Source organism: Podarcis liolepis, assembly GCF_965112155.1.
Source record: "Podarcis liolepis genome assembly, chromosome: Z".
NCBI classification, from domain to species: Eukaryota; Metazoa; Chordata; class Lepidosauria; order Squamata; family Lacertidae; genus Podarcis; species Podarcis liolepis.
Window position 1 is genome coordinate 1,389,825 of NC_139570.1, and position 12,406 is coordinate 1,402,230.

General features: G+C 49.6%; 1 protein-coding gene across 1 annotated transcript in view; it reads left to right on the forward strand.

Moving 5' to 3' along the window:
* Nucleotides 1-231: 231 nt before the first annotated feature.
* Nucleotides 232-12,406, forward strand: part of GPC4 (glypican 4) — a 95,933-nt gene continuing 83,758 nt past the window's right edge. The window contains exon 1 of the mRNA XM_083486446.1: nucleotides 232-747. Within this exon, the coding sequence (XP_083342572.1) occupies nucleotides 561-747 (187 nt within the window). The 5' untranslated portion in view covers nucleotides 232-560. The remainder of the gene's footprint in view (nucleotides 748-12,406) is intronic.

Below are 12,406 nucleotides of genomic sequence, written 5' to 3' on the forward strand. Positions count from 1 at the left end.
GCCAAAAATCTGCTTTTGGAAGGGAGGGGCACCCTAGGGAATGGAAGCGAGACCCGCGCAATCTATTTTATTTTTTTAAAAAGAGCCCCTGCGAACTCTCAGCCGCTTCTCTCTTATCTTCATTATGGGCAGGGGCGGAGAGAGGGAGATTCGCGACTGGGGCCAGCCCACCCATTCACTGCCCCCTCTCCGCACTCCCATCCCGCCCCCGAGCGCGCCTGCCGGCTTCCCCGCGCGGAGGGAGGCGCACGCGCGCGCTTGGAGAGGCGGAGGCGGAGGCAGGGCTCCAGCTCCACTCCGCCCCGCCGGGCTGCTCCTGCTTTTCCTGGGGGCCGCCGCCGCCGCCTGTCCCGGCTGGTGTTTCTGCCGCCGCCGCCGCCGCCGCCGCCGCGTCTTTCCCTCCGAGGCGCCTAAAGTTTCTTCTCCGCAGCGGAGCCGCCGAGGACTCGGCCGCGGTGGGGAGCCTCGCCGCGCGCGGCAGGGCGCCCTCGCCGTCCTCCGCCGGGCCGTGTGGCCAGCGGCGCCCTCTCCTCTCCGGAGCCCGCGCGCCTTCGTCCAGCATGCTGGCCCGCCCCCGGCTCCGGCCCCCGGCCACCGCCGCCTGGGGCCGGCCGCTCCTTTGGCTGCTTCTCGCCGCCGCCGCCTCGTCGTCGGCCGAGCCGCGCTCGCGAAGTTGTTCCGAAGTCAAGAAGCTCTACGTGGCCAAAGGTTTCAGCCAGAGCGAGGCGCCCAGCCACGAAATCAACGGTGAGGGGCGGCGGGGAGTTAGGGGGGTGGAGTAGCCGTGGGGGACCGGCTTTGGGTCACTTTCTGCGGGGTGGGGGAAATAGAAGCCTTCTTTGTCGTCAGTTCTGGAGTAGGCTCGGGGTTTATTTTTATTATATTCCACGACTCTTTCTCGCTCTACCAAGACTTTTCCAGGGGGGGCTGTCGCTTTTCTCTCCCTTCTCCCCGAGGTTTTGCCAAGAGCTTTCAGCCGGCAACTGGTGTCCTTGGACACCCCCGGGGCTTTACTCGCTCCCCCCCCCAAAAAAAAACCACGTCAAAAACAGTTCTGATTTGGCAACCCATGCTGTCTGAACTGCCTTGGAAAGCAGGGCCTCGTTGGGGTGGGTTTGGGAAATGGACCCCAAACTCCTCGATACCGGGCCCCCTCCCCCTTTGCAAATTTTGGGCAAGGCTTGCAAGCCCGACGCCGTTCTTCTGTGGAAGTTCGATTTGGAGCTCAATCCCAGGAGCGTCTACTTGCATGTAAGCCTCCTGGAGCTCAGTGGGACTTACTTCTAGGTAGGCGCGTGTATCCCCAAAGAAAGAATTGGGGAATGGGGATTTGTGTGAAGGAGAAAAATTTGCCCCCCTTTCTCTCTCATTCTTTATCAAGTTGTTGCTTGTGTAAGGCTGGGGGCGTGCGGCGGCGGCCGTGTGGGGAGAGCTGAGGGGGAAATCTCCAGTGAACAAATTGGCAAAAAGCTGTAGCCTTTTATTGCAACCCCCCAACACACACACACACACACACACACACACACACACACACACACACACACACACACACACACACACACACACACACACACACACACACACACACACACACACACTTACAATTTAATTGTAATCTGGGTTCCTGAGTTTTCAAGAGAGCCCTGGATTGCAGCCATCTCATTCTTTCTTTAAACAACTTCAGTTTCGGAGCAGCTGAAAAGCGGAGGGGTGAAGAGAGATTATTTGGTGAGGAAATCACCTCCCGTCTCTCTCCCCCAGCCCCCCTTCGGATCTACTAAATGAATTCAGGCAAACCGTGGAGGAATTTGCTGATGGAATTCGCAACAATTGATGCCTCCCAAACCATGTGGCTGTTGCTCTCTTCTCTACCCCCCCCCCCTTGCAGTGGGGTGGAGTTTCTAGCAAGGGAGCTGAACTCGGGATTGGTGGGAAAGAAGGTAGACTGCATTTACATTTCCTTGGCAATTGAGAAGCCTCTGCCATTGAGAAGGCCACACAGTATTCCTACCCCCCCTGCTGCTTTTTTTGTCGTAGCAAAAAGAAAGAATTCAGTAATTCCTAAGTAGTTTCGGGAGGCAAACCATAAAGGGGAGACATGGCTGGTCACCTTGGCCATTGCCTTGACCTGCATTTCAGGCAGTTGATGAAAATTGATAATGGCCTGGAATAGCCAGGATGCCAAGAAGGATGGGGAAGAAAAACTTACGAAGAGCCTGGCCAACATGGTCAGGCCAAAGGGGCCCAACTAGGCTAGCACCCCGCCCCGCCAGTAGCCAAGCAGATGACCCTGTGGGAAATAGCCTGCAAGCGGGACCCAAGGGAAACAGCCCCCTCCCCACTAACAGCCCCCAGCAGCTGGGAGTCAGAAGCAATACTGCCTCCAACAGTGGAGTGAAGAATCTAACCACTGACACTAAGCCACAAATTGCCTCCTCTGCCTCCTCCAGGAACTTGTCCAGTCCTCTTTTAAAGCCATCCAAGTTGGTGACCATCATAAGAGCCAACTCCTGGGGGTTGAAGGGTCTTCTCCCCCCCCTGTAAAATATTTGAGCCCCCCCAATAAATAGGCATTGTCATTCAAATGGTGTTTATATGCTGCGTCTTGTGAACAATTATGTGGGGCAGGGCTTACCTGTCCCCCCAAATATTTTATTCAAGTTGGCATCCCTGGTGCCCATTGCTACATCTTGTGGGAGGGAGTTCTAGAGTAAAACTGTTTTGTGAAGGAGTCTTCTGACATTTGGCTTTGTTGGGTGGCACTTGGTGATACTCATCCAGCCCTGCATGCCCTGCCCCCCCCCCCGATATATTTATCTTTAAATGAAAGCAATTAACATGCCCTCTGTATTTTTGTCACATTGCAAAAGCCACATTTAACTTGTTTGCTGCTTGCCAGGTTGTGCAGCTAGGCAGCCCCCCCACACCCCAAGCTGCCGTCACCCCCTTGGGAGAGCATCACTTTAACTGGCCGATGAATTTTGGCGGACTTCTTGCCGAAACGTGAGACTCTCTCTGCAGGAAGTTCTTGGCCTTTCTCTGGTTTTACATTTGGACCCCACCAGGCTTTATAAATAGGCATCCTGACTTTTGCCTCTTGCCCTTTAGAAGAGAGTTATTAGCAACACTTCCTAGGGAGGAGAGGTGGGAAAGAGAGGTGTTGATTCCCCCCCCCTTAAGAATCAAGAGAGGCTGCATGCATTGTTCTGTACTTTTAAAGCTCATTCAGAACAAATCCTATTCCTAAAAAGAATTCTGGGCACTGTAGTTTTACCTCTCACAGTTACAGTTCCCCGCAACTTTTAACAGGTTGCAGTGAGGGGTCAAAAATGTGTATTGAATGTGCTTTAAAGGTATAGTGCATGCTCAGCCAGCTGTTACTAGGGGATGGCCTCCTGCATAAAGGACCCTGTTTTAACTGTCCCATCTAGCCCAGGACTGTTTGCCAGCCTCCCTGCTCTCCAGATTACACTTCCATTCAACCCCAGGTCAAGGATGATGGGAGTTTTAGCTTACCAATATCTGGATGACACCTGGTTGGTCTTTGCTGACTAGTGGCAGCCAATCAGCAACTCTCCAGGATCTCTGCCAGAAAGAGGTCTTCCCCAGCTGATATTCTGCTAGATTGACCCTGGGAAGATGTGCATGCACTGCTGGCCCTCTGAAGGGAGAATGAAGTAAGAGGCCTTACGCAGGGTCAGCCTGCTATTTAGCTCTCCCGCACTTCCCAGTCTTCTTTGACTGGCAGTGACCCTCCAGGGCGTCTCTTTCCTCACTTACAGCCCAGTTCCTTTAAAGCTGAGGAGGACTGGGTTTGAATCCCTACTTCGCCAAGCACTTTGTATCGGTCTCTGTGCATTCCCTTCTTGTTCTGTGCCAGTAAATGGGTGGTGGCGGTGGCAAAACCTACTATTTAGGGGTTTTAGAAGCTGATTTCTGTGGAGTTTGGTCCTTTGTCTATCTAGTTCATTACTGTCTGCATGCTAAATGGCCGTCCAAGGAGTCTTATTCCATCCCTGCCAAGGCTGAACCTGGGACCTTTTGCTCTGCTATTGAGCTGAGGCGTCTGTGAGAATAAAATGGATTGTAAGGCACTGCGTAAGATCAGTACTGCCCTGCTATAGAAGAAGGACAAATCTCTGGGGTCTTATCCTTACAACGACCCTATGAGGTACGCCCGTGTTCTTATACCTGCCCCCCAACATATAAATAGAACAGTCCTCTGTATAGAGGCTAAGTCCCGCCACCGACAGGGCTTTCTTCCAGGCGAGGCTCCTGGGGTCTCAGCTTTTTCAAGTTTATAATGGAGGTGAGGCTTGAGTGGATCCTTCTGGATTCACAGCTCAGTCTTGCTGTGATGTTTCTCAAGGCTACCTGAGAATGGGCCACAGAAGCTGAGTGGCAGAGCATTTGCTTTGCATGCAGAAGGTCTGAGGTTCAAGTCCCAGCATCCCCAGGTAGGATCTGCTCCTTGAAACCCTGGAGAGCTGCTGCCAGTCCGTGTAGACAGCACTGCGGTAGATGAACAAATGGCTGCTGATTCAATATGAGGCACTACTGGCAAAGAAGGGTGCTTTTTCTAGAGTTCAGAACTGCTGTGCCCTTCCAGATGTTGCTCGAAGACAGTTCCCATTGCCCGTGGCCTTTGGAGGGCCGCTGATGCTCTTCTCCACCACAGCCTTAGAGATGGTGCCAAAACCAAGGAGGCCACTTTGCGCCACCAAAATGCACCGCTGGGAATGCTCATGGATAGCATTTGTGTAAATCATATGCTTGCAGGTGACTTTGAACAGGCTGCTCCTGTTGCTGTTGTTATATTTATTTATGTCCTGCCTCTTTCCCTGACAGGCGACTTACTGCTAAAATAGAAGCAGCTAAAAATACAGGGAAAAGCAATCATTTTTTAAAGAAACGCACACATTTAAACATCAGTAGAATATGGATGCTTTAGCTGAGATTACTGCATTGCAGGGGGTTGGACTAGATGACCCTCAGGGATTTCTTACAGCTCTACAGTTCTATGATTCTACACCCACCCACAATCAACCACCCACCATTACAATAAAAAGTCTGGGAGCAGACACCAAGAAGGCCCTGTCCCACGTCCCCACCAAGTAGACCTGTGAGGGTGGTGGGACTGAGAGTAGGGCAAAAGCCTCCCAAAAATCTCAGAACCTGGGCACGTTCACATGAGTGAATATGCTCTATCAGATAGCCTGGACCTAGGCTGTAGAGTGCTTAATAGGTCATAGCCAGCACAGTTTGAATTGAGCCTGGAAACAGACCGGCAGCCAGTGGAGCTTTTCTAGCCAGGGACTCGTCTGCTGCCATGGTGCAGTTGGCTGAGCCATGTGTCAGTCTCCCGTTATCCAAGAGCAAGCTTCTCGTTGCTGTTTCAGAACTGCAGAACACCCCCTTTGCAGCTTTGCCTTGATGCATTTGTGTGACAAAGGTACCTTGCACACTTTAAGCAAGCAAAACCGCCGTCACTGCGCTTGCACCAAAACGTTATTTCTCCCCACAACAAGCCTCTTTTTCACAGTTGCTTGTTTCAAGGTTTTTCCCCCCCACCCCCTCCAAAAAGAGAGAGACTGCTGCCTTTATTTTCCCTTCTGAATGACCTACTGGACTGCATTCTCCCAAGGAACAAAGGATGTGCCTTTTTAGCCGGGGCCTTTGAGAGACCACCAAGGACTCTCACCCTGGCGGTGCCATTTCACACTACCCCCACAATAACAAAAATGCATGACTGAATGACTCAAAAATGTGGAGGGTTAAGGCATTCATCTGAGTCTAGGACACTGTCACAACACAGACAGCCCCTAAGTAAATACCTTGACACAGCAGGACGTAGGGGGAGTGGAAGTAAATCTTCACTGTTGCAGGTGCCCTCCAGGTAGCTGTGGCATATCCTCTTTCCTTGCCATGAACAAAGACAGTGCTAGTTATTTTTTGTGTCTTGGGGAGGTGCCAAATAATAATCAAAGCAGTTTTCTGACCACAAATTAGCAAATAAACAAAACTTCAACCTCTTCCTAGTCCAAAAATCATTCATATCGAACCAATATCCTTCCCCCATTTAATCTCCCCACCCAGAAGTCTGGTGTTACAAATCGGTGATGGGTGGGTCCAGTGTCCTCCAGGAATGGTCTGCAAGCAGGAAAATAGTAACTGCTTTGCAGTTGATCCTGCTGCTGGTTGCAGATCAATATAGTTAAGATGTAGATGAGCATAGTGCAACTCTGGAACTATGTGCCTCAGGAAGCAGTGACTGCTACAACGTGGATGGCTTTCGAAGAGCTTTAGACAAATCCTCCCTGTAGTGAGTGCTGTGGAGACGTCTTGGAAGACCTTGCGGCTGATGATCCTGCGGAGGGTCCCAGTGGGGTGGGATGAACCATGCTGGGGCCTGGGAAACATCAGAGTGGCAGGTGAGGAAACAGATTCAGGGGAGGGTCCCAGTAAACCAGCCTTTCTCAACCCTGGGTTCCACCTGGCCTTGCCATGAAGTGGCAGATCCAGTGCACACAGCATCGCTAACAGATGGCAGAGGGGCCAAACTGCCTTGGAGAAGCAGACTTTGTGATATACAGTGGTACCTCGGGTTACATACGCTTCAGGTTACACACTCCGCTAACCCAGAAATAGTGCTTGAGGTTAAGAACTTTGCTTCAGGATAAGAACAGAAATCAGGCTCCAGCGGTGCGGCAGCAGCAGGAGGCCCTATTAACTAAAGTGGTGCTTCAGGTTAAGAACAGTTTCAGGTTAAGAACGGACCTCTGGAATGAATTAAGTCCTTAACCTGAGGTACCACTGTATCATTAAATCGTGATGTTTAGCTGCTGATATATCATGATGTTGAAAACCAGATATCGTCTGCCCTGGTGGCAGGAAGTGAACCTGGAACCGTCTGAATGCCAAGCAGGTTCTCTGCCACAGAGCTATGGTCCTTCCCAGCTGGCATTCCGCCTCCCCCCCCCCACCTCGCTATCTTTTTTCTTCACCCTGATGCTGCTTTTCTCTGTTCCTTGGGATCTCCTTGCCTCTCTTCCTAATAAGAACATAAGAAGTGCCCATCTCAGTCAGGCCAATGACCTGTCCAGTCCAGTATCCTGCTCTCATTATGTCCAACCAAATCCATGTAGGAAAGTCACAAGCAAGACCCTTTCAGCTATTGGTTTCTGAAAACCATCCAAGCTGGTGGACATCACTGCCTCTTGTGGGAGTGAGTTCCATAGTTCAACTGTGCACTGTGTCTAATGCTCCTTCCTGCAGTTGTCATTCAGTGGTAATACCAGCCATTGCATCTTTGTTGCTTGTTGATTTACACATTTGTCATTGCAGCCTTGGCTCCTTGCCGCTTGCTTCCAGGCCTGTTGGGCAAAACTTCAACCCTTTCTGTTCCATTGCTGGGCGTCCAAATCAGTCCTCCTTGTTTTCCTGCATTTTGGAGATGCTTGGTGGTGGGTCAGGTCAGCCAATATGAAGCTCAGAATCTTTCCTGAAAGGAAATGAAACAAACGCCAGAGAATGTTGTCTGGGGAATCCAGCTTTTGATTGTCCTTGCATTTGAAATGCATTTGATTATCCTTGTTCCTCTGAAGTCAGGGCTGCAGCCGTGCACTAATTTTCCACTAGCGTCACTGGCGTTTCTGCAGAGGTGGCTCAATCCTGGTGCAAGAGCATAAAATAAGGAGAGTCCTAGTGGATCAGACCAAAATCCTATTTGTCCCATGATTGCATTGCCCACAGTATCCAGCTGGCTTTAGGAGCTCATGAGCAGGGCATGTGAGCAATAGCACTCTCTCCCACTCTTGTCCCCCAGTTTATAGGAAGAGGACTGAGGGATCAGACCAATGGCTCATAGTGCACCATCCTGTTCTTACAGTGGTCAACCTGATGCTCATTATGGGAATCACACAATGCATCTATAGAATTATATTGAACAGATATTAATTATTGCTTCATGTGTTCGGCATTACAAGCAATATACCGCATTTTTCGCCCCATAGGACGCACTTTTTCCCCTCCAAAAATGAAGGGGAAATGTGTGTGCGTCCTATGGGGCAAATGCAGGCTTTCGCTGAAGCCTGGAGAGCGAGAGGGGTCGGTGCGCACCGACCCCTCTCACTCTCCAGGCTTCGCGCAGATCTCTGCAAGCCGTGGGAGCCCACGCCGGGCTCCCGTGGCTTATGGAGAGTTGCCTGCATGCCGAAGGCACCGTACCGACCCCTCTCGCTCTCCAGGCTTCGCGCAGCTCTCTGCAAGGTGCGGGAGCCCAGCGCCGGGCTCCCACGGCTTGCGAAGAGTTGCCTGTTCTGGGGTCTGGGGTCGGGGGTCGGGGGAAGCTCGGGCTTCCCCCGCCCCAGCCCCGCGCCTGGGGGGGGGGAAATAATTTTTTCCCCTTTGTTTCCCCCCCAAAAAACTAGGTGCGCCTTATGGGACGGTGCGTCCTATAGGGCGAAAAATACGGTACATAGACACTGATGATGAATGTATTTGGAAACAGATGATTTATGCTAGCTACTCCATTTGTTTTTTCTCATCAGCATCTGATGCTGAACACATGGCTATTCACATAAATTGAATTTTCAAACCAGCCTTTTTTGTGCACATTTTGGTTTTCTTTTGCATTGTGGGAAGCCTGCAAGCAGGAACTGAGCAGGCTTGTGATTCCTTCACTGACTTGTGATTCCTTCACTGAGTGCTCAGATGCATAGTAGTAGCTGTTGATAGTGTTGTCCTCCAGGAATTTGTCCAATCCTCTTTTAAAGCCATGTAAGTTGATGGCTATCGCTACATCCCCTGAGAACAAGTTGCATGCCCTGTGCGTAGAAGTCCTTCTTTCTAGGCACCTTTGTCCTGCCCCTTCCAACATTCAGCTTTATTGGATGGTCCAGAGTTCTAATACTGGGAGAAAGAAAAACTTATCGCTATCTGCTTTCTGTGTATAATTTTATACACCCCAGTCACACACAAACTGTACAGTGGTGCCTTGCAAGACGAAATTAATCCGTTCCGCGAGTCTCTTTGCCTTGCGGTTTTTTCATCTTGCGAAGCACGGCTATTAGCGGCTTTAAGAAAAAGGAAACAAACTTGCAAGAACTCGCAAGACGTTTCGTCTTGCGAAGCAAGCCCATAGGGAAATTCATCTTGCGGAACGACTCAAAAAACGGAAAACTCTTTCGTCTTGCGAGTCATTCATCTTGCGAGGTACCACTGTACTTGCCATGCAATCAAAGTATCCCTTTCTCTCAGGGAAGTTGTTCCAGCCCCTTAATCATTTCGGATGCTCTTCTCTGAACTTTTCCCAGCCCTGCATTGTCCTGAGGTGAGGTGACTGGAGCTGTAAACAGTATTCCAAGCACAGTTTCAAAATACTTGTCAGTGCAGCGTGATTTCTGGCCCCTTTCCTAATTATCCCCAAGATGGCATTTCCTCCCCACATCTGCTGCACCATGGGTCAGCATCTTCATTGACCTGTCCATTAGGACCCAAGAGTCTTGTTCTTGGCTGGTCACAAGATGCCATGAGCGTAGATTTGAAACTGGCATTCAGACTTGGTGGTGTTTCCAGGACGTCTCTTCGTTGTCAAATTTTGCAGGGTGAACTGTGTGTCTGCCTGGGCGCTGTGTGAGGGTCGGAGTAGATGCATGGAGTTCTGGGGTCTGAGAAGGGAGGTATGTTAGAAGGAGAAGGAATTGATGTTGTTATATATTTATTAACAATTTATATTACTGTAGCATCAATGCATGCAACACTCTGTATTTCTGTAACATTCCCTTATGTTATTATTGTTTTAGATACTTTTACATGTTAAGCTGTATGGAAATGGTCCAAATAAGAAAATAACATAGGTGACACTTGTTCCCCCCACCCCCAAGTGTATATCAGTACATGTGAAAAGGATAAAATAATAATAATAATAATAATAATAATAATAATAATAATAATAATAATAATAAATTTATATCCTGCCCTCCCCAGCCGAAGCCGGGCTCAGGGCGGCTTAGATCCTTGTGCCTTAGATCCTTGTGACACGGAAGCAAAGAAGCCTAATAGAATTAAAGGCTGCATTAACTGAAGTTAATCACACCTGGAGTTCTGTATCCATTTTTGGGCACCACAGTTCAAAAAGGGTATTGGCAAACTGGAACGTGTGCAGAGGAGGGCGATCAATATGATCAGTGGTCTGGAAACCAGGCCTGATGAGGAATGGTTGAGGGAGCTGGGCATGATTAGCCTGGAAATGAGGAGACTGAGAAGGAGATATGAGAGCCAAATATCTAAAGAATTATTACACACAGGATGGAGGAAACTTGTTTTCTCCTGCTCTGCAGGGTAGGTCTCAAACCAATGGCTTCAAGAAAGGAGATTCCAACTAAACATTAGGAAGAACGTCATGATGGTAAAAGCTGTTTGATAGTTGAACAGTCTTCCACTTCCATGTTTCTATGATCACTACATGAAACAGTGAACACTATTTCATTTCAAAGCATAACATGACAAATCAAACAATGTCTTTTGGTAGTACTAACACCATAGCCCTTTAAATTTATTATGAAATTTCAGTCATTAAGACACATATCCATTGATCTTACTTGTGTTGAAATGTACAGGCTTGGCATGACACAATATAACTTTGCAGTGCAATTGGGCATAAATAAATAAGATAGCCAGCAACCTGTTCTTCAAAAGTGCCAGATTCAGGAAACAGCAGCTAGATTATTTGGAGCCTGCAGCAGAAGACCCCCCCCCATATATTCTGCTGCAGTTCTTTAAGGGTCTGTCAGTAGCAGAGAAAGGGCAGGGGTGCCCTGCGCCTCTTCCCTATACACTGGGAGTCTTCCTGCTTTCAGTTGCAGTGGCAAGAATTGCCCAGAGTGAACCAGGAAGGCAGCTCTGCCTGCAGAGCCACCAGACCCACTGGACTTGGGAGCTCTGGCTTTTCCATTCTCTTGCCCTCGGGGGCTAAGGCTAAGAGAAATCTGCCACTGTTCTGTCGTAAGAAGATGCCTTGCACTGAATCAGGCTGTTGGCCCACTTCGCTCAGCATTGTCTACACCAGAGCTTTCCAAACTTTCCCTGTTGGTGACACACTTTTTGGACATGCATCATTTTGCGACATAGTAACTCAGTTTTACTAGCAAACAGGAGGTTAAACTAACCCCTTTCCAGCCCCAGGAGGAGCATGGGGAGCGTTCATGTGACACACCTACACACTGCAGCCAACACACTAACGTGTTTGGAAACCTCTGGTCTACACTGATTTCCAGCAGGGGAACATTCTCAGCGCCATTTGGCAATGCTGGGATTGAACCTGGGACCTTCTGCCTGTGAGGCAGACACTTCCCACTGAGCTGTGGCCCCTCTTCCCCTGTGGGAGCAAAGGAAACTGCCTTAGTTCAACCACTGATCCATCTAGTTCAGCAGTGTCTACACTGACTGGCAGCAGCTCTCCAGGGTCCTGTGCATGTGCCTTCCTTGAGCTGCTTTTTCAGAGATTGAAAGGGATTGGTTCATTTTTGAAGAGAAGGGGCAGCAAGACATGTTGAAGTTGGTATCTCCTCTTCCCCACAGCCCTGCCCAGATTTCCTTGAACAGGGGTGTGAGCCTCCCTCTTTGCCCTCCCAGCTGCTTGTCTTTGCCTTGCTGCCTTGAAAGCTCCAAGATTAGGGTTTTGTTTGGCAGCAGCCGGGATGTTGGGTCTGGGCAATCTGCAGCGTTAAGCGTGCGGTTAGCCAGAGCTGCTTAGCGATGGGCCAGTGTGAGTGGGAGGACCGTTTTGCTTGGCATCCACTTCACACAGAGCCCTGCTTGATGTGCCAGAATAAGCAGTCATTACATTCCACGTCATTTACAGTCAAATTATTATCTATTGTTGAAATTCCCTCAATTATCAGATGGCTGCCTTCAGAAATGCAGAAGAAGACAATCTCCCCTCCCCACTCACCACCCAGATCACTGTGGAAGACTAAAGTCATTCCCAAAGGCAGATAGGAGTCACATTTTAAAATACCGGTATGTTTGGACAATGCAAGCAATGTGTGTGTGTGTGTGTGTGTGTGTGTGTGTGAGAGAGAGAGAGAGAGAGAGAGAGAGAGACAGACAGACAGACAGAGATAGATACTTGCAACACTGTTGGCAGTTTCTTTCCTTCAAAATCCTTTTTTTAAAAAAAGTGTTCCTCAAAGTGAGGCAGGTCTCCCTGAGAGGCGGGCAGATCTGGCCCCAAGACTCGACCCTCCTTCCTGATCCTCCTGTGAGGCTCCACCGTACGGAGAGGAGCATTGCTTTGTCTGTTATGCCATTTCAGTACATTCTGAAAGCCAGATGGACAGAGCTTTGGAGTTGACTTTGACCTTCTCTGGCGGCCTGTTTTTATGACATCAGACAAGGGCGTGGA